Genomic DNA, 26,542 nt, shown 5'->3' with positions numbered 1-26,542 from the left:
CAAACAACAACATGTCATCCGCAAACATGGTGATCTTGCTCTCCTTCCCCCAATTCGAATATCCGTAATGTCAGGAGAGGCCCGAATCTTAGCTGCCAAAGGCTCGAGCGAAAGAATAAACAACAAGGGGGAATAGAGGGTAGCCCTGTCGCATAACGGAAAAGAGTCCATACGACACCAATTTATAAGCAGCTGAGCAGTCAGGGCAGTATACAGGCGAACTACCCAGTCATGAAACGAGCCGGTAATGCCGAACCGCTGCAAAATTCAAAAAAGATAAGGCCACACAACCCTGTCAAAAGCCTTCTTGGCATCCAGGCTGGCCAGCAAATCATCACCTGCTCGCCCCCTACCCTCTCGCAGCGCCACCAGAGCCTTGAGAATGTTAGTGGAGGAAATGCAGCCAGGGACGAACCCCACTTGATTGGGATGGATAAGAGATGGGACCACCTGCGCCAACCGTTGAGCTAAAATAGCCGTGAGAAGCTTCATGTCCTGATTAAGTAACGAATAGGCCGATAAGAGCCCACCAGCTCAGGGTCCTTACTCCTTACCCGGTTTAGGAAGCACCATCACATGGGCATGGTTCTGCTCAGGAAGCAACCGGTCGGTGGATTGCATATCCACGTACATAGCACACAAAGCAGGCCCAACGTGGAGTGGAGGATCTTGTAAAACTCAGGCCCCATACCGTCGGGTTCTGTGACTTTAGCGAGTTTCAATTTACCGATAGCAGTGGAAACCTCTGTGCAGGAGCTAGGGGCATTCAGCAAGTCCCTGTGAATCTCAGCAAGCTGAGGGAGATCCAAGTCCCGGAAAAATTGATCCTAAGCTGCAGTATCATAGGTGACTGGACCATACAGCTCACTATAAAAACGCAAAAATTGGGTCTGAATAGCTTTATCATCAGTGTGCAGCATGGTGGGGCTCTCCCGAATGTGGGACACCCGCACAGCCCGCCAAGAAAGCCAAACTAAGTTCACTAAGAGTTTCCCTGCCCGGTTTCCCCATTTGTAAAGCTTAAACTTGTAGATATCTATGTGAGTGAGAGCTCTCTCAGTGAGGAGAGAATCGAGTCGCTTGTGCAGGCTAAGAAAGGACTGACGGGCCTCCTCCGAACTATGCTGCAAATGGTAGGACTTACTTTCCCTCAGCTGTTTCGCTAGCGATGTAAGCTAGGCATTGCACTATTTGCGTTTGCGGATTGTGTAGGCTATGATGCTACCCCGAAGGTAAGCCTTTGCCGCCTCCCAAAACACTGTATCGGAGACGTCATCCCCCTCATTGGTCTGTTTATATGAGGTCCATTCCTCAATGAGGTAAGTATTAAAAGTTTCGTCCAGATACAAGGAGGGGTTGAAGCGCCAGATACATTCCGGGGTGGACCCACCCCACTTTAACGTCATGGAGACAGCAGCGTGATCACTAAAAAGGACATCCAGGATGTGGGTGCACACCACCTGCCCAATGGTGCGGGAGGGGATCAAGAGATAGTCTAGATGAGAAAGCACAGTTACTTACCGTAACAGGTGTTATCCAGGGACAGCAGGCAGATATTCTTGACTGATGGGTGACGGCACCGACGGAGCCCCGGTACGGACACTTTTAGAGTGATTTCACTCTAAGAACTTGGAAAGTTCTAGAGGCCGCACCGCGCATGCGCGAGTGCCTTCCCGCCCGACACAGGCGCGCGGTCCCCAGTTATGATAAGCCAGCTAAGAAGCCAACCCGGGGAGGTGGGTGGGACGCAAGAATATCTGCCTGCTGTCCCTGGATAACACCTGTTACGGTAAGTAACTGTGCTTTATCCCAGGACAAGCAGGCAGCATATTCTTGACTGATGGGTGACCTCCAAGCTAACAAAAAGAGGGATGGAGGGAAGGTTGGCCATTATGAAAACAAATTTTGCAAAACAGATTGGCCGAAGTGACCATCCCGTCTGGAAAATGTATCCAGACAATAATGTGATGTAAAAGTATGAACTGAGGACCAAGTGGCAGCCTTGCAGATTTCCTCAATAGGCGTAGAACGGAGGAAAGCTACAGATGCTGCCATAGCTCTAACTCTATGGGCCGTGACGGAACCTCCCAGTGTCAGTCCGGACTGAGCAGAGCAGAAAGAAATGCATGCTGCCAACCAATTCGACAGCGTACGCTTAGAAACAGGATGACCCAATTTATTAGGATCAAAGGACAAAAAGAGTTGTGGCGATGATCTGTGGGGCTTAGTACGATCCAAATAGTAAGCTAAAGCCCGCTTACAATCCAAAGTATGTAAAGCCTGTTCCCCAGAATGAGAATGAGGTTTCGGAAAGAAGACAGGCAGAACAATGGATTGGTTGAGATTCAGAGACAACCTTAGGGAGAAACTTTGGATGTGTACGCAGAACCACCTTGTCATGATGAAAGACCGTAAAAGGTGGATCTGCAACTAGTGCATGTAGCTCACTGACCCTCCTGGCAGAGGTAAGAGCGATAAGGAAAAGTACCTTCCAAGTGAGAAACTTGAAAGTGGCTGTCGCCAAAGGTTCAAACGGGGGCTTCATCAAAGCGGAGAGAACCACATTCAGATCCCAGATAACAGGAGGTGCTTTAAGGGGTGGTTTAACATTGAAAAGACCTCGCATGAATCTGGAGACCAGGGGATAAGCTGTAAGGAGTTTCCCATGGACTGGCTCATGAAACGCAGCAATAGCACTGAGATGGACTCTGATGGAGGTAGATTTGAGGCCAGAGTCAGAAGGAGAAAGCAGATAATCCAACAAGGTCTCCACTGGAAGAGACGTAGGATCATGATGATGAAGAAGACACCAAGAAGGAAACCTTGTCCACTTCTGATGATAATACTGCAGAGTGGCGGGCTTCCTGGAAGCATCCAGAATAGACCGAACGGGCTGAGAGAGAAGAGAGTTGTTTGAAGTCAGCCCGAGAGATACCAAGCTGTCAGGTGTAGAGACTGAAGGTTGGGATGCAGGAGGGTCTCCTGATGCTGCGAAAGCAGAGAAGGAAACAGAGGAAGTAGCAAAGGCTCTCTGGAACTGAGTTGAAGAAGAAGGGAGAACCAATGTTGTCTGGGCCATCGTGGAGCAATCAGAATCATGGTGGCTCGTTCCTTCTTGAGTTTGAACAAGGTCTGCAGCATGAGTGGCAGAGGAGGAAAAGCATACAGGAACCGATTGGACCAATCCAGAAGGAATGCATCCGCTGCCAGATGGTAAGGAGTATAGATTCTGGAGCAGAATTGGGACAGTTGGTGATTGTGAGGAGCTGCAAAGAGGTCCACTTGAGGAGTGTCCCATTGATCGAAGATGGACTATAGGGTTGAAGGATCGAGAGTCCATTCGTGAGGTTGGAGAATTCTGCTGAGCTTGTCCGCTAATGAATTCTGCTCTCCTTGGATGTAGATTGCCTTCAGGAATAGGCTGCGAGCTGTGGCCCAAATCCAGATTTTCTGGGATTCCTGACACAAGAGGCGAGAGCCTGTTCCACCCTGTTTGTTGATGTAGTACATCGCAACCTGATTGTCTGTGCACAGCAGGAGGACTTGAGGAAAGAGAAGGTGTTGGAAGGCCTTGAGGGCGTAAAACATCGCTCTGAGTTCCAGGAAATTGATGTGATGCTTCTTTTCCTGGGCTGTCCAAAGGCCTTGAGTTTGGAATTCGTTCAAATGAGCTCCCTAGGCATAAGGGGATGCGTCGGTGGTGATGACTACCGTGTTTCCCCGATGATAAGGCAGGGCCATCAAATAAGACAGCCCCCCCTTTTTAGAAAAAAATGTAAAATAAGGCACCCCCCCCCGCAAATAAGCCACCCACCGATACCTGCGCTTACCCTTTGGGTCACGGGGATCCCGTGGGGACGCCCTTAGGGTCGCGGGGTTCCTGCGGGGCTGGATGTACTCAGTCGCGCAGCTCTTCTCCCTACCTTCTCTGCTTTCAGCACAGAGCCGAACGGAAGTCTTCCCGACGTCAGCGCTGACGTCGGAGGGGAGGGAGGGCTTAAACAAAGCCCTCCCTCCCTCCGACGTCAGCACTGACGTCGGGAAGACTTCCGTTTGGCTCTGTGCTGCAGGCAGTGCAGGTAAGGAGGAGAGTAGCCTCGCGGTTCGAGTGGCTACCAAGGGAGGGGGCGGTCCGCCCCGCCACACCCCGCCCCGGGTGCAGCACAGCCGGCCAGGTCCCCTTACTTTTGTGGCACTTCCCCGACCGACCGACAACAGCCCCGGTACGACAATCCTCCCTGCCCTGTAGCCGCGAATCTAAATTATCTTCTTACAGCAGCTGTAATAAGGTAATTTAGATTCGCAGTTAAGGGCAGGGAGGTTTGTCGGACCGGGCTGTTGTCAGTCGGTCGGGGAAGTGCCACAAAAGTAAGGGGACCTGGCCGGCTGTGCTGCACCCGGGGCGGTAGAGAAGGAGTGGGGAGAAGGATGCTGAAAGGCCATGGGGAAGACGGGAGGAGGGGGGGGGAAGGACTCTGAAAGCACTTGAAGACAGAGGAGGGAGAAGGACGCTGAAAGCACATGGGGAATACAAAGGGGTGGAGAAGGACGCTGAAAGGCCATGGGAAGGGCGGGGGGGGAAGGACTCTGAAAGCACTTGTGGAAGACAGAGGGGGGAGAAGGATGCTGAAAGCACATGGGGAAGACAAAGGGGTGGAGAAGGACGCTGAAAGGACATGGGGAAGACGGGGGGGGTGGAGAAGGACGCTGAAAGGCCATGGGGAAGACGGGGGGGGGGTGGAGAAGGACGCTGAAAGGCCATGGGGAAGACAGAGAGGGAGAAGGACGCTGAAAGGCCATGGGGAGACAGAGGGGGGATAAGGACGCTGACAGGACATGGGGAAGATGGGGGGAGAAGGACGCTGAAAGGAAATGGGGAAGAGAGAGTAGGGAGAAGACGCTGGCAGGGAAGAAGACAGATGCCAGACTATGGGGGGAGCGGAGAGAAGAAGATGGGTGCCAGACCAATTTGGAAGGGGGAAGAAAGGGAGAGGCACAGTAACAGAGCAAATGGAAGATGCAGAAGGAAGAGAGACAGTGGATGGAAGGAATTGAATGAGAACATGAGGAGAGCAGAAACCAGGCAACAAAGGTAGGAAAAGAATTATATTTCTTTTTTTTTATTTTGCTTCAGGATAAAGTAGTATATTAGTTGTGTTGATAAAAATTTATAAACATTAGAGGCTCTGGTAGAAACCCATTTGCAAAGTATGTATTCTTCCCAATTAATATTTTCAAATTAATAAAGTCTTTTTGCTTATTTGTAAATGGGTTTCTACCAGAGCCTTTAATTCAGTAGCATAATTAAATGAAATAACTATTTCTGAAGTTTATATGGACGGGCGGGGACGGAGGGGATTCCTCGCGGGTAGGTGGGGACGGAGGGGATTCCTCGCGGGGACGGGTGGGGACGGAGGGATTCCTCACGGGGACGGGTGGGGACGGGTGGGATTCCTCACGGGGACGGGTGGGACTTTGGCGGGGACGGGTGGGATTTCTGTCCCCGCGCAACTCTCTAGGTGACTCCGTGTGGTCCCTCCGTCTACCGTATTTGCCTCCATGGCTGCGTGCCACGCCTCGTCATGAAGTGAAGAGGAGGAAGTGACAGGACTGCAGCGCGCGCACGTGACTCCGCTCAAGGAAACACAGGCAGCTTCCCTCATCCCTCCCTAACGGAGACTGCAGGAGTTTGTTCACGGCCAGAACATCCAAAAATGAGACACGCAGACAGGTTTCTTTTGCTGTGAGCAATACCACTTACTGTATATAAAGCCTGTTTAAAATGCATAAAGTATATAAACAATGGTTTCACATTGTCAAGTCCCCTCTGATGCTGCACTACAGAATAATCTCTTTACTGTGTTTCCCTATTGGAGAACATTGGGGACATTAAATGGTACAATATATGGTATGATGGATAAAGCTGGCCATACACGCTACGATTTTTCGGCCGACCGATTCTTCAGCCGACCGTTTTCTTCCTCCAACGAACGCATTGCAAACGTACCTATCGCGAACGTAATAAAATTCTGTTTTTTTTTCAACAATAACTGTGTACTGTAGTCTTCTTCATGGGTAAATAAGGCATCCCCCCGAAAATAAGCCCTAGAGCATATTTTGGCCTTCCAAAAAAAATAAGACAGTGTCTTACCATCGGGGAAACAGGGTAGTTGATGAGGCGGTAGATGGAGCAGAAGACCTCTGGAGAAATTTGAGGATATCAACCACCATTGTAGAGACTGACGAAGAGATGATGTCACAGATATGTGTCGTGAGCAAGGATCAGTCGCTTGGGACCACTGGGTAGCAAGGGTCCATTGAGGAGTGCGCAGGTGAAGATGTGCTAAAGGTGTTACATGAACTGTGGAAGCCATGTGACCTAAGAGTATCATCATCTGTTTGGCAGAGATGGAACTCTGAAGAAGTACCTGCTGACAGAGAAATTGGATAGTCTGAAGACGGTTGGCCGGTAGAAATGCTCTCATGAGGACTGTGTCTAGCACTGCTCCAATGAATTGAAGTCTCTGAGTGGGGATGAGATGAGATTTGGGAAGATTGATCTCGAACCCCAGAAGTTGTAGAAACAGGATGGTTTGGTTGGTGGCTAGGAGCACTGTCTGAGATGAATCGGCCTTGATTAACCAATCGTCCAAGTAAGGAAAGACTTGAAGGTGGTGAGAGCGTAGAAAGGCAGCTACCACAATCAGACATTTGGTGAACACTCTTGGAGAGGAGGCAAGACCGAAGGGTAGTACCTTGTATTGGTAATGACAACGGTTGATCATGAAGCGAAGGTACTGTCTGGAGGTTAGATTGACCGGTATGTGAGTGTATGCCTCTTTGAGATCGAGGGAGCATAGCCATTCGTTTTGATTGAGAAGAGGATAAAGCGTGGCTAAAGATAGCATCTTGAATTTCTCTTTGACCAAGCATTTGTTGAGATCGCGAAGATCTAGAATCGGTCTGAGGTCTCCTGTCTTTTTGGGAACCAGAAAGTAACGGGAGTAGAATCCCTGCCCCTTTTGTTCTGGAGGAACTTCCTCTATAGCGTTCAGAAGGAGGAGGGATTGAACCTCCTGAAGAAGGAGGGAAGACTGAGGAGAGTTCAAAGCAGACTCTTTTGGTAGACTTGGGACCGGGAGGTTCTGAAAGTTGAGAGAGTAGCCGTGGTGGATGATGTTGAGGACCCACTGGTCCGAAGTGATAACTTCCCACCGGCTGAGGAAAAAAGAAAGACGACCTCCGATAGGTTGAGGTTGCAGGGAAGATGGTTGGATGCTGGCTATGCCCTGGAGAAGTAAGTCAAAAGGGCTGCGTGGATTTCTGTTGAGGAGGCGGCTTGGCAGGCTGTTGCTGTTGTGGTCTAGGTGTCTGCCGTTGCTGCTGACGCTGCCGTCTAGGTTGTTGTGGAGCTGACTGCAGAGGACGAGCCACATAACGGCGTTGGTAGGCCGATTGTTGTCTGAAAGGCCGTGCCGGTAGAGGTTTCTTTTTTGTCTTGAGGAGAGTATCCCAGCGTGTCTCATGGGCGGAGAGCTTTTGGGTAGTTGAGTCCATAGACTCTCCAAACAGCTCATCCCCTAAGCACGGTGCATTAGCCAACCGGTCTTGATGGTTGACATCAAGCTCGGATACTCTCAGCCAGGCAAGACGGCGCATGGCCACAGACATAGCTGTTGCTCTGGAGGTAAGTTCAAAAGTATCGTAAATAGATCTTACCATAAACTTTCTCAGCTGGAAAAGTGAAGAAGAACATTGGCGAAAAGCCAGTCGTTTTCGCTCAGGAAGGTACTGCTCAAAAGAAGCCATGGTGGTAAGGAGATGCTTTAAATAGAATGAAAAATGAAAAGCATAGTTGCCAGATCTATTGGCGAGCATCGCATTCTGGTAAAGACGCTTACCAAATTTGTCCATGGCTTTACCTTCTCTGCCAGGAGGGACAGAAGTATAAACACTAGCTCCTGAAGACTTTTTAAGTGTAGATTCCACAAGAAGGGACTCATGTGGAAGCTGGGGTTTGTCAAACCCTGGAATAGGGATGACTTTGTATAGAGAGTCCAATTTGCGGGGAGCTCCCGGGATAGTAAGAGGAGTCTCTAGATTTTTGTAAAAAGTTTCCCTCAGGATGTCATGAAGAGGGAGTTTCAAAAATTCCTTTGGAGGCTGGTCAAAGTCAAGGGGCATCAAGAAAGGCTTTAGACTTTTTAGACTCAGCCTCCAAAGGAATGGAAAGAGACTCACACATGTCTTTTAAAAAGGAAGAAAAAGACAAAGAGTCATGCTTGGAGAATGGGTCAGGAATAACAGGATCATCCTCATCCGAAGAACACTCACCCTCTGATAGAAAAGGCTCTTCGGAATCACCCCACAGATCAGGGTCCCTAATATGGGAACTACGGTCCCGAGACTCAGGGGTGGATGGTTCCAAGTGTCGGGACTTGCGCAGTGACTTACCAGACCTCATCGATGCGGTACCGGGAGAAGTCACCGGTCGCATCGGTGCCGAAGTTTGTACCGACTGGTGGTGGGATGTCGGCTCCGGTGCGAGGAGTGGCATCGATACCGATGAGGCCGAGTATACCGGTACTGAAACAGTGGATGCAGACAATACAGGCTGTTCCACTGCCGGTACCGGCGGCTCAGTACGGACCGGCACCGGGAGATTCGGAGCCAAGATAGCTGGAAGGAGTTGTTGCAATTGCTCCTTAAGCTGCACTTGGAGGATGGCCGCTATGCGATCATCTAATGAAGGCACCGGTACCGCCTTTTTCTTTTGCGGTACCTGCGGTGCCGCTCTACACCCCGGAGATGAGGAGCCCGATGTCGAGGGACTCACCTCAATAGGGGCGGAGCGCTTCCGCTGGCAGGACTGGACTCGCTGCAATCAAGACCGGAACGCTCCAGCGGGGAAGGCTTCTTAGCTGGCTTACCTGGGTGTTGCGACGCCGGCGCAGTGTCACGCGGTGTCGATGAGGTCGGTGCCGACTGTACAGGAGCCGATACCGGAGTCGATGTCGCGGGATCGGACATCTCGGTACCAAAAAGTAATCGTTGTTGAATTTCACGATTTTTCAAAGTACGTTTTTTCAACGTGGCACAGCGGGTGCAGGTGGACGCCTGATGCTCCGGACCCAGGCACTGTAGGCACCAGTTGTGCGGGTCCGTAAGGGAGATAGGCCGTGCACACCGCTGGCACTTCTTGAACCCTGGCTGAGGGGGCATGAAAGGAAAAACGGCTTCTGCCAAATCGAAGGCCGAGGCCTCGATGGTGGCAGAAGGCCCCGCCGGGGAAAAAACCAAAATGAAGAAAAAATACAAAGTTTTTTTTTTTTTTTTTTTTACAAAAATAAAAGAAAAGAAAAGAAAAGAGGCAATAGAGCCAAAGGGGTTTTCGCGAGCGGGAAGGCGTGGAGAAAAATTTTCAACGGCCGTTGAAAAACGCGTCTTCTTAGCTCCGCGGAAACTAAGAAACTGGGGACCGCGCACCTGTGTCGGGCGGGAAGGCACTCGCGCATGCGCGGTGCGGCCTCTAGAACTTTCCAAGTTCTTAGAGTGCAATCACTCTAAAAGTGTCCGTACCGGGGCTCCGTCGGTGCCGTCACCCATCAGTCAAGAATATGCTGCCTGCTTGTCCTGGGATAATGACTGTGGTGCACCCCAGAGAAGAAAGTGAAATCCACCTCGCCAGGAGATCCAGTTCTCCCAACAAAAAATTAACCCCCCTGCGTTTGTTATCCTTCGGAACTATCCTAGGAGGTTTACAATCAATCGAAGGATCACTGTTGACATTGAAATCGCCCCCCCACAAAGAGCTCGTAGTTCAGTAGCGCTACCAAGTGAGCTAAGAGAATAGAGAAGAAGGAATGAGAATAAACATTGGGTGCATAAAGGTTGCACAGCACCACAGGTTCGTCATAGTGTGCCTGCCCAGACAACAAAGCAGCCCTGCGGATCCCGTACAACTTTGTGCGTGACCGTAGCCACTCCCTTATGAATAACAATGGCTACCCCCCTCTGCCTGGAATTACAGGAGGAAGCAGCTACCTCACCCACCCAGTCCCGCGCTAGTTTCTGAAGCTCACTGGCAGTGAGATGGGTTTCCCGCAGAAAGGCCACCTGAACCTTCTCTTTCTTCAAGAAGGACAGAACCTTAGTCCGTTTCACAGGAGAGTTAATACCAGCCACATTCAGAGTAACACAAGTAAGATCAACCATAACTATTGTCACAGTATCCCCAAGGGCCTCCCAGCTGGACCCCAAGGACATTCCCAAGAACCCCAATCACTCAGAACACCCCCAACCCTCACCCCTCCCCATTCACACCGTTCATCAACTATACATCCCCACTTACATACCAGAAGTACAGTCAGCAACCCCCCACTACCCCCCACCCCAGCCGACCCCCAAGCCCCAGAACAAACCCCCGCATCCCCACCACCACCAGCCTGTTATTTTGGCGGCCTTGGTTTTCTTGATCCTTGAGGCGAGCATGCAAGGTGGAACAGCATGCCTCCACTGCACGGAGCTGGGCCTCCATGACAATGGAGTGGTCCTCCTGCGCGGCGATTCGACTCTCCGCTGTCTGTAAGCGCTGACCCTGTCGCTCCTGGCTATCGCAGATGTTATCGACCGTGGCCTGGAGCTTGGCAAGGTGCTCATCAATGGCTGCTGAAATGTTCTTCGTTAGCTCCTGAACCGCATCTTCCTGCAGTAAAACTTTTGGCGGGGAGGAAAGTGCAGACGCCATCTTGAGTGCCCCGTGCGCTTTCTGAGCCCTGGCAGGTCGCGGGGTTTTTATGGGCATAATTCACCCAAACCCGCATGGATCAGAGCGCCGGTGGTCTCGTTACGCTCCGTCCAGGTATAAGAAGGAAGTGGGGGCAGGCAATATAAAAGAGAATGGAGCGAAAAATAGACACGAGGGGAGCTGTAGCAAGGAGCCGCTGCTTAGCTCTGCGTCATCATGTGATCCCCAGATATATATTTTTAATGGGGTTCTTAACATGCACACGTCAGTTGCTAGGCAGAAATAGTCGGCGAGGATGTAAATGACTGGTCCTCAGCAGTTGTAACTTTTTGGACAGGAAAGGCCAGTCGTTTGGACGAAATGGTTTTATGAATCGATGCGTTAAGAAATTTACATGCCTTTTTACTCATTTACATGCGAAGATCGGATCGGTAGTGGATGGGGTCTGAAGGAAGGTTAGTGAATCGAGCTGGAGTCAGAAAGTGAGTATAAACTGAGCGGTACACAATCGGTTTGATTAGTAAATCTAGCCCTAAGTTTCAAACCCTTTCCAACTTGAGGTTTCAGAGTTAGCTCCAGCAGTGCTTAATGAGATTATTTGAGACAGGTAAATAATGACAAACAAGCAGATAACACAGTGCAAACATTTAATTTCATTAGGCTCTACCCAGCCTTGGGAAAGGAGAAAGCGAAGTTACTTACCTGTAACAGGAGTTCTCCGTGGACAGCAGGATAAGTCAGCCACACTTTTGGTGATGTCATCTACATTCCAAATTTGGAATTGCTCTCCCAGAGCTCAGGTGAGGCTTTTGGGAGCTTCATCTGAGCATGTGCAGATAGACCTATATATACCTGTGCTGGCCTTCACTAATCCAGAGATTTCCCTAGCTTGAATCTTATTGCAGTGTCACCCATAGGGGAGGAGGGAGGGTCTGTGTAGCTGACTTATCCTGCTGTCCACGGAGAACTCCCGTTACAGGTAAGTAACTTCACTTTCTCCATGGACAAGCAGTGTAAGTCAACCCCACTTTTGGTGACTCTCCAGCTGCAGGGTGCAGAGGGTATACAGGACGGGGTCCCCGTCGGGGATGGTCCCCACTGTGTCTCCGCTACCTCGCTGCGGTAGGGTGAGGCTGCATAAATGTCAGGTGAGGGACAGAGACAAAACCCCAAATACTGAGACCAATCAGAGGTTATGCTTTGTAAACAATAGGAACTTTATTTTGGTCCATAGAACTGGACCAACACTCCCTTTCTTTTTTTTTAATCTACCAACATGGTATAGAGTATGTATCTCAATAACAGATAGCGATTATAACAAATCTATATCATCAACGTGGTGTATGAGTAACCCCTTTTTTTTTTTTTTTTTGGATTGTGCAAAAACAAACTGTTCAAACTGTGGCAACATGGCAGAATATAAGCCAACAATCTCTTCTATCTGATTCAGACTAATAGTAGTCCTATTCAGCTAGTCCAGGTATTGGTGTCCTTTGCTGTGTCTGTTTTGATCACCATTCGTAGTATGTTGAGACCAAAGTCATTGGAGGTCTGGAGCGTGCAATCTAGACAATAGTGTCTGGTGAAGGTGTGTGGGGTAGACCATGTGGCTGCTCTGCAAATGTCCTGAAGTGACGTGTTGCTGAGATTTGCCAATGTTGCGGCCATGGCTCTTAGTTGGTGTGCTGTGGCCTTTTCCTCAAGGGACACTCCCTCCTGCTCGTAGCAGAAGGCAATGCAGTTTGAGATCCAGTTGGATATAGTGCGTTTCCCCACTGGTGTTCCTGGTTTGTTGAGGTCAAAGGAGACGAATAGTTGTACTGCCTTTCGCCAGGGTTGTGTTCATTGAATGTATAGGCGAAGTGCACGGGTACAGTCCAAGGTGTGTAGGAGTTGTTCCGTGCTGTTGGTATGTGGTCCCGGGCAGAAGGAGGGGAGCACTATCGATTGGTTTACATGAAAAGGTGAGACTACCTTTGGTAGGAACTTCGGGTGAGTTCTCAGCACTGCGTGATCATGAAGGATCTGTGTGTATGGAGGGTATGTCACCAGAGCCTGTAGCTCACTAATGCGTCTTGCTGATGTGATGGCAATGAGAAAGACTACTTTCCAGGTGAGGAATTTTATTGGTGCGTCCTCCAATGGTTCGAAGGGGTGCGCTGTTAACCTGCGGAGGATGAGGCCCAGGTCCCACGCAGCGTATCGGAGGGTGCAGGTTTATGAGCCCTTTCATGAACCTGGACACTAGTGGGTGTGTGGCTAGGATCCTGTCCTTGATGCGGTTGTGGAACGCTGATATAGCGCTCAGGTGGACCCTTATGGAGGATGTTTTGAGGCCTGCCGTGGATAAGTCATGTAAGTATTGGAGTACTGCTGGGACCTGGCAGATGAGTGGGTCTTCTTCTTTTGAGACACACCATATGTGGAATCTTTTCCACTCGAGTCTGTATGATTTTCTAGTTGCCGGGCGCCTGGCTACTAGCAGTACCTCAGTCACCCCTGCTGACATGTGGAAGGGGTCCAGGATTATCCTTTCAACATTCATGCTGTCAGTGCTAGTGTTTTCAATCTGGGATGTAGAGTTTGTCTCTGGTCTTGGGTAATGAGGTCCGGTCGCAGCGGTAGGCTGATTGGCGGCTGTGGTCGATAGCTGGTATAGGAAGGGGAACCACGCTTGTCTCGGCCAGTAAGGTGCAATGAAGATCACTGTGGCTGCCTCCTGCCTGATCTTCTGTAGTGTTCTGTGGATGAGTGGTGTGGGGAGAAAAGCGTAAAGCAGGTGTTTCCTCCAGTGTATGGAGAAAGCGTCCATGGTTTGGCCATAATGTGCCGGTCTTTTGGAGCAGAATTGAGGGCACTTCCTGTTGTCCTCTGCGGCAGAGGTCCCTTGTTGGGAGGCCCCACTTGTGGAAGAGATCCTGGGCTACCTCCGGGTGGAGGGACCATTTGTAGGGGTCCAACTTTCTGCTGAGGCTGTCCACCAGGGTGTTATTTAGGCCCAGGAGGTAGGTGGCATGGATGAGAGTATTGATCGATAAAGCAAATGTCCAGATTTTCTGGGCTTCCCTGCAGAGGGTGATTGAGCCCGTGCCTCCCTGTTTGTTGATTTAGAACAATGCCACCTGATTGTCTGTCTGGATCAGTAAGGTCTTGGTGGAGATCCAGGGGGCAAAGGCTTATAGGGCATTCCCTATTGTCCTGAGTTCCAGCAGGTTGATGTGTTTGGCCTCGGATGGTAACCAGGGGCCCTTGGTTCTCAAATGGAGGAGGTGGGCTCCCCACCCTTGTTTTGAGGCGTCTGTGGTGAGAATCAGTTGGTGCTGTGGCTGATAGAAGAGCTTGCCCATGTACAAATTCTGTGGTTGAGCCAACCACTTGAGGTTGTTGTAGATTTTTTGGTCCATTGTGACTCTGAGACAGAGGTTGTGTGTGTTGGTTCCAATTCTTTCTGAAAAACCACTGAAAGGGTCGCATGTGGAGTTTGGCGAGTGGGATAACATGTATGGAGGCTGCTTGATGGAGGAGGCTGTGACTGTGTGTGTCTCTGATATTTGCAGAACCAGTTTTTGTATTGCTTGTCCCCTTGAGTGGGGCAGAAAAGCTGCATTCAGGGGTTTGCAGATCTTTGCCCCGATGAATTCTATTGATTGTGTTGGTTGTAGCATGGATTTTTTGGTGCTCACGAGAAACCCCGGGGATTGTAGGAGCGACATCGTTGTTTTGACTGCTGTTGTTATTTCCCAGGCTGATAGACCCACCAGCAGCCAATCGCCCAGGTAAAGGAATATGCATATGGCGTTCTTGCAGAGGTGCACCACTGCCACCGCGACACATTTTGTGAAGACCCTCGGTGCAGAGGAGAATCCAAAGGGCAGGACCTTGTATTGGTTAAGGTCCTGAACCGCAGAAACTTTCTTTGGGAGGGATGCATAGGGATGTGTGAGTATGCATTTTGAAGGTCCAGTGAGGCCAGCCTTTTGGATTAGTGGTAGGATTGTTCCTAAGGAGTGCATAGGAAATTTCTCCTTGGTTACGTACTTATTTAGGTCTCGTAGGTCTAGGATGAGTCTGAACCCTCCTGTCTTTTTGGGGATGAGAAAGTAGTGTGAGTAGAACCCTTGGTTGTGCTGTGCTTTGGGTACTAGTTCTATTGCTCACTTGAAGGAGAGCTTTTATCTCTCTGAGGATAAGTTCTGGCTGCAGTTCCTTGGAGTTTCTTTTTGGTGGATTGGCTGGCAGGTGTGTGTGGAATCTGATGCGGTATCCTTTTTTCATGATTTGTAGCACCCATTTTTCTTTTATCTTCTCCCAGGCTTTGTAGAATGCAGTGAGGCGGCCCCCAATGGGGGTGGCGGGCCTTGGTGATGAGTCAAAAGCTAGGCCCGGCTTTTGTGGTAGTGGAAGTAGCTGGCTTCTGCTGTTTTCGCTCCCTCTGGCGCTGCTTTTGCTGGTAAGGGGCGCTGTTGGGTTGTGTTTTCTGTCTGTGGAACGGCCATCTTGTCTGGTTGTCGGAGCGCCTTACTTTGTTATTTTATCGGCGATAGTGGTTGGTGCTATGCCGCCTTGGTGCCGGGGTTTTTACAAAACCATCTGATGAAAGGATTTGAAGAGTTGTGCAATTGGCTTTCATTGTGTCTACTGTTTCCGTGACTTTGTCCCCCAAATAGGTTTTCCCCTGAGCAGGGTGTGTCTGCGATACGCTCGTGGGTGTCCTCGTGTAGGCCCTAGGCCCATAGCCAGGCCAGGCGTTTGGTTGCTATGGCCACTTCAGCCGTGCGGGCAGATGTTTCAAAAGCGTCAAACGTTGCTTTTATCATGTGTTTTCCGCATTCCTCCATGTCCTGTAGTATGGGGGCTATGCCGGCCTTGGCTTCCGGGTGTAGAGTGTCGAGCGTTTCCTCTATTTTCCTCTGGAGCGCATCGCTGTATAGGATAAGGTGGAACAGGCGAGTATTGATTTTTGCATTCAGCATGGCGCCATGGTAGACCTTTTTGGCCATGGTGTCCAGGGTTCTGTGCTCCTTGCCCGGACTCATTGGCATGAGTTCGGTTGCTCTTAGCCTTCTTAAGCGCCGATTCCACTATGATGGAGTGGTGGGGGAGCTGCGGTTTGTCAAAACCTGGTGTCTTACTGATCTGGTATTTTTGGTCTAGCCTCCTGGACATGGCGGGGCCTGACAGTGGGGTTTTCCAGATCGTGTCTCGGCAGTCCAGAAGTATTTTGTGTACTGGTAGTGCTGCCGTGGTTTTTTGTACTTTTAGACATTTTAGCAGTTCTGGTGCTTCATTTTCCGCCTCTGGCCCCTGTGTTGGGGCGAGTGCTAGTTTGGCCTCCACTTCTGGAGGAACTTTGGATAAGTGAGGTCTTCTGCAGGAGTGTCTGGCTGGGTTGTCCCAGCTTCGGGCTCCATCTCACGTGTGGCCGATGTATGGGGGCTGCTCCATGTTAAAGCATAGCTGTGCTGGTAGCGCTCACTACGGTCGGAGGTATATCCGTCCGTCGCTGGTAAATGCAATGCAGCTGACTGCCACCTGTCTCCTCACCGATGGTGTTGGCAGTCGTTGTTCTGCGGTTTGCGCCAGGCTTTGACTTTGCGTCCTTTGCTCTGCCAGATGCTGTGAAATGAACCTGTTGAGGAGGTTGAACAGTTGTTGGTGTTCTGTAGTGGTGGAGGCAGGTTGGTGCAGCTGAGTGATGGGAGCCCTGTTGGTTGTGTGAGGGCGATCCTCCGTTTGTCGAGATCTGCCCCTGTTTCTGGCCCCGTTGCTGTGTATTCTCCTTCTTGGTGGGGTTGAGGAGGCAGAGGAGAAGGGGGAGGAGGAGGAGGGCGATCCTCCGTTTGTCGAGATTTGCCCCTGTTTCTGGCCCCGTGGCTGTGTATTCGCCTTCTTGGTGGGGTTGAGGAGGCAGAGGAGAAGGGGGAGGAGGAGGAGGAAGTTGCCCGGTATCGCTTCCTTCTTTTCCCCTCCATGCAGGTCTGATTGTGGTGGTGCCTTTTAGTTCTGGTGTCCTGGCCCTTTAAGTGGGTGGATTCAGAGGCCATGCTTGAAGCAGAACTGTCTTCTGGCTGTATTGCCTTTTGGTACTGCTGTTTCTTTAAGGGGGCGGATCCCAGCGGACTGACATTATCGGGAGATGATGTCGAGGCAGCCATTGGCTTTGGGCTGCAAGCAGCATGGCGCCGTGCTGTAACAGAGGAGTCCAGCGTCAGCACAGTCAGGGGAGCAGGCGGAGGGGATAGGAAACACTCGGCCGCTGCCGCAGTTGTTTCAGCCCTCATGGTCGGTCCGGTCCGCTGAGCGGCCAACAGGGAGGCATTGAGGATGCTGGACAGTTTTAGAAGCAGTCTGCTCCGAGTTTCCTGCTCATTTGGAGTCCCGAGGTGAGCTGAAAACGCCACGGCAGCAGGTTGGGAGCCCGGGGAGAGTCTTACCGGCATCGGATGTGCAGATGCCTGTTTGTTGGCTGCATTTTCCGGTCCCGTTGTTGTGGGGTTCTTGTTCTTTCGGCGATCTTCTCCCGGGTTCCTTAGGGTGTGAAGCCGGTTCTTGCGGGCTCTCAGGGACATCTTCAGGCATTGAGGGCAGGCAGCCATGAGGTGAGCCTCCCCTAGACAACGGACACACACCTCGTGGTGGTCCGTGGAACTCATCTTTCTGTTGCAGTCTGGGCATTTTTTGAAATCGGATTTTTCTGCCGTCTTTTCAGTTTTCTTTTCTTCAGTCATTCTTTTCTTCTTGTCTTACTGTTTCCTTTTCTTTCTTATTTTTTGGGAGAGCTGTGATCCGGTCGTTGGGAAGGGCGGATAGATTAAACTAGATTAGTGAGGGCCAGCACAGGTATATATAGGGCTACCTGCACATGCTCAGATGAGGCTCCCAAAAGCATCACCTGGGCTCTGGGAGAGCAATTCCGAATTGGGAACGTAGTTGACGTCACCAAAAGTGGGGCTGACTTATACTGCTTGTCCATGGAGAAAGAAAAGATCCAGCAAAAGAAAGTCAGATACAACCAAACATGCCTTCTTCTTTTCCTTGGAAGGAAAGCACAGCTTTTTCTTTCAAAAGAAAAAAAAAACAAAAAAACAAAACAACTCCCACAGAGCTTACTTGCAACCATTCAATGTTTCTTCCTGTTCTTGGTTCAGGACTAAATTTCCATGCAGTCCTATGGCAATGGCAGTTGTAATGAGAGTTCACCTGTGTCCATCGGTTCTGTATAGCTGGTCCCAACAGCGGTTCCTCTTCAGCCATTTCACAATCCTGCTCATTCCATGGTTCCTGAGGGAAGTGCTTCCTCAGTTTCCTTTGGCTCCTCCTATCCTGACTCCCTTGTTGCGTCAAAGCTTTCTCCTTTTGTAATTCATTGCCTCACCCTCTTCTCCTAGGAAGGGGGTGGGCTGTAGCTCCCTTGGAAGCAGAGCAGGGCTCAACCTGGGCTCCCTGCACTGACCTCTCCTTAAAGGAACAGGCTCCATTTTAACAACTGGAACCTTAGCTGGTTTAGCACAAGTTTTACTCTGACAAGAGACATCCTGCCTAATGATACTAGTCTCATAAGTGTCTTGTTCTGCCTCACTAACATAGAGGTAGTCAGCCACTTCCAAATCTGTGCTGCTAACCTGATCAGCTCTTCTGATCAGGGACTATGTTTTATTCCTGCTCTTCCCTGAGACAGAGCCAAGGCTGGAACTAGGTTTTTCACAATATGCACAGGCCCTGCCCCTAACCTTGCGTGGGCTTCCTGCTAGACTACATGCACAGCCGCAGGGTCTGTAAATGCACACTGACACACAGGGCTCTGTTCTATCTGCTGCTGCCTTCATTCTATGGATACGCAGGGAAAAGAGAAAGAAGATGAAACCCCCCCACACACACACACTCCCCTACTCTTCTAATCTAGGGTCAAGGGATTTTTAAGTGATAATATGGGGTCGCTCTGGATAAGGGTTCCAAATTTGCCCAAGAGGATTAGTCCAACCCTAGATTTACTCCACTGCATAAGGGGATTTGTAATACAGTTTGGGAAAGAAGAACTACAAATCTCTGCATGCAATAGTAGTAAACATTAGATAGGATTAATGGTGAGTAAATCCAGAGCAAGTTGGCAATCCTATCTATACTGGATAAAGGTTTAGGAAGCACTACACTAATACATGAGACCTGCATTGCAGACCATTTTCAGGTAAGAACATAAGCAGTGCCTCTGCTGGGTCAGACTAGAGGTCCATCATGCCCAGCAGTCCGCTCACGCGGCGACCCATCAGGTCCAGGACCTGTATAGTAATCCTCTATCTATACCCTTCTACCCCCTTTTCCTTCAGAAAATTATCTAATCCACCCTTCTACCCCCTTTTCCTTCAGAAAATTATCTAATCCTTTCTTGAACCCCAATATTGTACTCTGTCCTATCACACCCTCTGGAAGCGTAATCCAGGTGTCCACCACCCTTTGGGTGAAGAAGAACTTCCTAGCATTGGTTCTGAATCTATCCCCTCTTAATTTTTCAGAATGCCCTCTCGTTCTTGTAGTTTTTGAAAGTTTGAAGACTCTGTCCCTTTCCACTTTCTCTATGCTCTTCATGATCTTGTAAGTCTCTATCATGTCCCCTCCAAGTCTCTGCTTTTCCAGGGAAAAGAGCCCCAGTTTCTCTAATCTTTCAGCATATGAAAGGTTTTCCATACCTTTTATCAATCGTGTCGCTCTTTTCTGGACCCTCTCAAGTATCGCCATATCCTTCTTAAGATACGGCAACCAATATTGGATGCAGTACTCCAGATGCGGGTACACCATCACCCAATACAACGGCAGGATAACCTCTTTCAGGCCGCTGCGCACTGTGCCGACGGCTTAATTGTCTTGTCCACTATTACCCCCAGGTCCCTTTCTAGGGTACTTTCACCCATAACCAACCCCCCCCCATCGTATAGCTGTACTTTGGGTTTCTATTTCCTAAATTCAAATTTTACCTTTCTCTACATTAAACTTCATCTGCCATCTCGTCACCCACTCTCCTAGTTTGTTCATGTCCCTTTGTAAATCTTCACTGTCCTCTTTAGTCATAACTCCACTTCATAGTTTGGTGTCGTCTGCGAATTTTATTACGTCACACTTCGTTCCTGTTTCTAGATCATTTATAAATACATTGAACAGCAGCGGACCGAGTACCAACCCCTGCGGAACACCACTCGTGACTCAACTCCAGTCAGAGTTGTGGCCCTTAACTCCTACCTTTTGCTTCCTACCCGCCAACCAATTTTTGATCCATCTATGAATATAAGAATCCATCTATGTACATCTCCTTCCCATGGCTCTTGAGTTTCCATAGTAGGCGTTCATGGGGTACCTTGTCAAAGGCTTTTTAGAATTATAACTATATGATGTCCATGGGGTCCCCTTTGTCCATCTGTTTGTTAATTCCTTCGAAGAAGTACAATAAGTTTGTTAAGCATGACCTTCCCTTGCAGAAGCCATGTTGGCTTATTTTCATCAGTTTATTCCTTTCTAGATGCTCATCGATGCTATCTTTTATCAGCACTTCCGCCATCTTCCCCGGAATCAAAGTCAAACTTACTGGTTTGTAGTTCCCCGGGTCACTTCTCGATCCTTTTTTAAAGATGGGCATAACATTTGCTATCTTCCAATCCTCTGGGATCACGCCTGTTTTCTGATTACCTCCCTTCAATCCAAGCATTGCTACACAACTCCCACACCACCCCTCTCTCCTCATCTTGAGTCCTACTTGCATCTGCCCCATATCTGCCCGCCATCTACACTCTTTTCTCTAAGAAGCCGAGGCCATACTATATTCAAGTATGGCAGCCAGATAAATAAACCACTTTCTGTCTACATAGAAAGCAATTATATCTATTAATACAAATAATTTTTCTATTCTTCAAATGTGAAAGTGAATATAAATAAATAAAAATAATATTGAAAATTTTTTTCTTATGTATTTATAAATGTTCAGTGCCCAATCTCCTGCACTGGAGCCACAGCGAGATCATTTCAGGACCATCATAACACTTATGAGCCCCTTTAGCTCAATGGTCTCAAACTCAAACCCTTTACAGGGCCACATTTTGGATTTGTAGGTACTTGGAGGGCCTCAGAAAAAAATAGCTAATGTCTTATTAAAGAAATAACAATTTTGCATGAGGTAAAACTCTTTATAGTTTATAAATCTTTCCCTTTGGCTAAGTCTTAATAATAATATTGTCATTTATTGCTAAAGAGACATATGATCAAGAAACTGTTTAATTTTACTTTTGTGATTATGATAAACATACCGAGGGCCTTAAAATAGTACCTGGCGGGCCACGTGTGGCCCTGGGCTGCGAGTTTGAGACCACTGCTTTAGCTGGTACATCTGTACTTATATCTGTCAATCTTACTATGAACACTAAAGCTGATACTTAACTCTCTCTTGTAATCTCTGTTTTAAATAACACTTATCTTTTTCATTCCAGCCATGGTGATTGTACAATGTGACTCCACATGAATCCTCCACCTCTGTTAATATGTGTATACTGTATAACTCTCATGACAAATCTCTCTCCAGTGCAGGAGATTGGACACTGAACACTTATAAATACGTAAGAAAAAAAATCATTATTTTTATTTATTTATTTATATTCACTTTCACATTTGAAGAATATAAGAATTATTTGTACAACATAACAAACCAGTGGTTTGTATTAATAGGTATAATTTATACACTGGAATTTAATGTTTTGAACTCCTGATAGTAAATAGTTAACATAGAAAGCAAACCACAGTTGTGTGGCTGCACACAACACAAGACAAAGTACAGTAAGTCTATGAATTACACACATGGGCAGATCCAGAATTTTAAAACTGAGTATAAATCAGGTGCACCATCATCTTCATGTCCCACTAATTATATTTTTCTGCTCATTTCAGGTTCCTTTACCTCATTTATCTTCCCCTGCATTCCACCTTCTTACCTTTTAAATGCCTTTTGTCTTCATTTCTTGCTATCTTATTTCCTCCCCTATCTTCCATCCAGACTGGACAGATCATAATTTTTTCTGCCCTCGTGTTGTCTTTCTTTGCATCAATATTAGTGGTCACTGATTTTTTTTTTTTTGTCTTTTCCAATGATTGTTAGCCCAGTCGAGATCCATTTCATGGAGATGATTCGGTCTACAAACTTAAGCTTTAGTTTAATTTAATGCCAAGGAGGGCAGAAAAGTTGTATATAGTTTACTGCAACTTTTATGTACTTCATAGTAAATGTGGAACTGTATACGGTGAAGAATGCTATAGAAAACCTAGATCAGCCCATTTAAAGCTTAGTTTAAGCTATTTTTTTCCTATATTCAGCTAGATTGAAAAGACAATCGTAATGTGTCCTTGTCAGCTAGAAACATTTAAGAACAAACGACCATCACTACTCATGCAAGTTTCAATTTGTCTATCCCTTTTCCTAGATTCCTTTCCATCTCCATTCCCACAAACTTCTTGTGCCCATCGTGTCCTGAAATCAGTGGAAATGCCATCAATTGTTTATTCCCATCCTGGAAAAACCAAGACCATTACACATCTGTCTAGTGAAGTCCAAAAGCAGCCACACCTAACTTAACTAACCCGACGCAACAGAATTACAGGCCTTCTGCGACTCCCCCACACCACCACTTCCTTAAGGCTCAACCAGGCCAACTCTATCCATACAGCATCAAAGACCACGCTAAAACCAAGAAAAGGCCTCGTTACCTTAGGATGTTGAGCATCTGCTACCTCGTGTCTTGCCAGGCCTCTACCCGCGCCGCTCCTCCAACTCACCGTAGACATCACTTCTCAGCTCTCCCCCGCGGTTCATACAGAAACACCGGTCACGAGCCAAGCGGTTAGCTGCTGGAAAACGCCTTCGTAGGGATTCAATAAAGGATGACGTCAGCAGCACTCGGAAGTCACGCGGTTTGTGTGAAGAACGAGGCTAATGTCTGGCGGTGGTTTTGCTGAGTTTATATTTAACAAGCATATGGAGTATTATTACTAATTTATGTATCCAGGGGTTTGGTTTTTTTTGTTTAGCCTTTCCTTCCAAAGGCGCTCAAAACGGGTTAGAAATCAGGTACTTAATAATATATTTTAGAGCTCGTTTGTCCAAACGAGACAATATGTATCCATAGAGTCATAGGCGTCGGAATGGAGGTGGCCACAGGGACCATGGCCTCCCCCAAAACTGGCAATCAGAAACAGGGTTGCCAGATAGCAAAAAAATTTCCAACCCAACTCATGGCAAAAAGTAACCCAGACCAGTCGCGTACCTAGGGTATGTGAATAAAACTCAATTGGAGACTGTTATAGTAGAAAGATGTTACAGTTGTGCAATTATGCAGAGATAATGTGAAGCCAGTGGACCTCAATGTTTGCTCAAAAGGAAGGAAAAAGCCTCAGAACGGGCCCCCCACCACAAAGGTGGATATAAAGGTGGTTGAGCGGTAACCTCACAGGCAAAACCTTCGTTTGAAAATGAGCACTAAAACACTTGGGCAAAAACTGTGCTTCACGTGCAAGAAATTTTTGACAGAGGAAGGAATCCCACTTATCTTAATGTTGATCGGCACACCCTACCGATCAGTCTGCAAAACAAAAAGAAGAAAAACAGGAGAACTTGTAGTTCCTCAATTAGTTCCATAGGAGGAACTACAAGTTCTCCTGTTTTTCTTCTTTTTGTTTTGCAGACTGATCGGTAGGGTGTACCGATCAGCATTAAGATAAGTGGGATTCCTTCCTCTGTCAAAAATTTCTTGCATGTGAAGCACAGTTTTTGCCCAAGTGTTTTAGTGCTCATTTTCAAACGAAGGTTTTGCCTGTGAGGTTACCGCTCAGCCACCTTTATATCCACCTTTGTGGTGGTGGGGGGGGGCCGTTCTAAGGCTTTTTCTTTCCTTTTGAGCAAACATTGAGGTCCACTGGCTTCTCTGCATAATTGCACAACTGTAACATCTTTCTACTATAAGTCTCCAATTGAAAGAGTTTTATTCATATACATTGGTTTTCAATATATCTGTGTTGGTCACTGCTAGTACCTACGGTATGTGGCACCCGGGGCCCATCATTTTTTGACACACACACACACCCCACCACCATGTAAAAAAATATTTTTTGTAATAACCATGAAACTGAATAAATGGTCATAATAGAAACAGGCAATGAAAATTTTCTTTTATTGAACCTCATATATGTAACCATTATTCCAAACATACCATAACATAAATTATGTTTGAATTGTCATGACATCAGAAGTATATATGGAGTAATTGCAGGTGATGCTTGGGACAGTTCTGATTGTGTTAGTTCGGTTTTATGTGTTTTTTGAATAGAAGGGTTTTTATTTCTTTTTTGAAAGTTTTGTAGTCTGTGGTCAAGGTCAATAGGTTGTAGAGTTGGGGGTCAAGTGTTGCAGCTCGAATGGCTAGGAGGTTGTCGAACTGTTTTTTTCTTTTGACGTTTTTGGTTGGAGGGTGTGTGAATGGTGCGTGAGTTCTCCTATGTCTGGTTGAGGTGGATTTAATTATTTAGCTGAAGAAATTAGTTACCCCCCCCCCCCATTCCACACACATTAATTTTCTTCCATTTTTGTTCCCATTATAAAAAACACTGATAAGTTCCCAGAAAAAAAATACATTAAAATAAGAAGTGAAAACAAAGGCCCCTACAGATGAAAACATAACATAAGAATAGCCTAACTGGGTCAGACCAATGGTCCATCATGCCCAGTAGCCCATTCTCATGGTTGCCAATCCAGGACACTAATACCTGGTCAAAACCCAAAGAGTAGCAACATTCCATGCTACCGATCCAGGGCAAGCAGACACTTCCCCCATGTCTTATAATAGACTATGGACTTTTCCTCCAGGAATTTGTCCAAACCTTTCTTAAAACCAGCTACGCTATCTGCTTTTACCATAACTTCTGGCCAGTTCATTTTTAAGCTGAGATCTTTCCTTCCAAACAGAGACCTTGCTAGATGTCAAATACAGCACAAGGGAACTTCACACGGACTTAGCTGTGCAGGAAATGTGAATCTCCTCATACACCCACCATATAGTGCAAAAATGTGCAAAGGTCTGTTTTTTTTCTTTCGATCACTACATAGACTAATGCCACACAAGCAGCACTGTTACAAATATATTCTGAAGGTCAATGCTAAGGTTAACAAAGGAGATACTGACAAACCACTGGAAGAGATCCCAAAACAACTACTCAGGAACAACACCCAAAGACTCACTCAGTGTGTGAATCAGTTGACTGGAGTGGACTAACTGGGGGATGGAAATGGGCCCAGAGTTTGCTCAGCAGAATTTCCCAGACCACCTCTTCCTCTCAACACATTGACAAGCTGCCACCACCACCACTAGGAACACCTCACCGGGTAGGCCAGCAATGCTATAAACTTTATAAAACACATTATTATATTTTCTTATAAAGCACATATTTTAACTGAACTCTCTGACATCCTCAGCCTTTCCATTCACAAAAATAGAAGGAAGAAAAGTTCCCATTTCCGGCTGTCTCATGTCTATACAATATTTTTCTTCTGCAGACCCTTTAAAAGTCTGACCAAATCCTCGTTTCACTTGCATTATAAAGTACTGAGGATGCCATCTCTCCCCAATCCCAGGTCCTAAAATCTAAGACAGTAGCGCAAACTAGTGCTGCCAGATTCAGGAAAAAAAATTTTGATTCAATTCAGCCTATTGAATTGGTTTATCGATTCGATTTTCCTGCCCAACTGGGTGTTTTTTTCAAACATCCTGGTGGGTTTATTTTATAGCTTTTTCACCCCCCTTTGGCTTCTCCTAACCACACTGGTGCTGTGGTGTAAATAAAATAAAGAAACAAAAAGGACTTTTCCTCTCTCTGTTAAATCCTAGCTCACGTTTGCGGTCTAACACCAGCTCTGGCAGGATACACATTTCAAATCTGACATATTGTAATCACAAAACAGAAAATAAAATTAGTTTTTCTACCTTTTGTTGTCTGGTTATTTTTCAAATCTTGTTGGTACAAGGCTCTGGTTGTCTTCTGATAACTTGCTTGCCAGGGTCTCCTTCTTTCTTCTTTCTCCATGTTAACCATCCATCTGCCATCTCTGTCCTCCCCTTCCGTTTCCCTTCCCTCCCCTGGATGTCTGGCATCTTTCCTTTTTTTCGTCTCCCTCCACAGATCCACCTTTTCTTAACTACCCTTTCATCCAGCAGCTCTCCCTCCTTCCCCACCACCCCAGGGTCCACCATCTCTCCCTTTCTTTTCCCAACTACCCTCCTAACCAGTATCTCTATCCCCCCCCTCCACACCATCCCTTATGCCCAACTTCTGTCCCTTTCTGTTCCTTCCCTCCCTAAAACCCATGTCCATCATCTCTCTCCCTCTCCTCTATTTTCAGACCCATTATTTCTTCCCACCCAAAGTCCGGCATATGCATCTCTCTTTGACCCCTCCCCCTTCCCTCCGTGTACTTCTACACCAGGGCCCCCCTCCCCTGAAGGCCTTTCCACCCCTTAAAGGTCTGCATCCCACCCCTGAATGCCTGTCCCCCCCCCTTGAAGGCCTGCACCCCCCCGAAGGCCTGCATCCCTCCACGAAGGCCTGTCCTCCCCTTGAAGGCCTGCCTGCCTGTTCCCCTTGAAGGCCTGACATCAGAGGAGGGGCGGGACCGTTGCGGAGGAAACAGCCGAAGCAGGCAAAGATCGCTGGCATCGTGATCTTGCTGCAGGTTGTTTCCAGACGCGACACCCAGTGCAGGGTGGGGGAACCGGACCG

The 26,542-nt window shown here is 47.8% G+C and overlaps 1 protein-coding gene across 4 annotated transcripts in view; it reads right to left on the bottom strand.

The window, feature by feature from the left end:
• Positions 1-23,009, bottom strand: part of DDX25 (DEAD-box helicase 25) — a 158,103-nt gene extending 135,094 nt beyond the window's left edge. For 2 of the 4 annotated variants that reach the window (XM_033919191.1, XM_033919192.1), the window contains exon 1: positions 22,553-23,009. In XM_033919191.1, coding sequence (XP_033775082.1) covers positions 22,553-22,561 — 9 coding nt within the window. In that variant the 5' untranslated portion in view covers positions 22,562-23,009. Of the gene's footprint in view, positions 1-22,483 lie in introns of all 4 variants that reach the window. The other 2 variants (XM_033919190.1, XM_033919194.1) reach the window with 2 other exon arrangements.
• Between the last annotated feature and the right edge of the window lie 3,533 nt (positions 23,010-26,542).

This window comes from Geotrypetes seraphini, chromosome 13 (assembly GCF_902459505.1).
Source record: "Geotrypetes seraphini chromosome 13, aGeoSer1.1, whole genome shotgun sequence".
Lineage (NCBI taxonomy): Eukaryota > Metazoa > Chordata > Amphibia > Gymnophiona > Dermophiidae > Geotrypetes > Geotrypetes seraphini.
The sequence above is the reverse complement of the archived record's forward strand: the minus strand, read 5'-3'. Positions and strand labels throughout refer to the sequence as shown.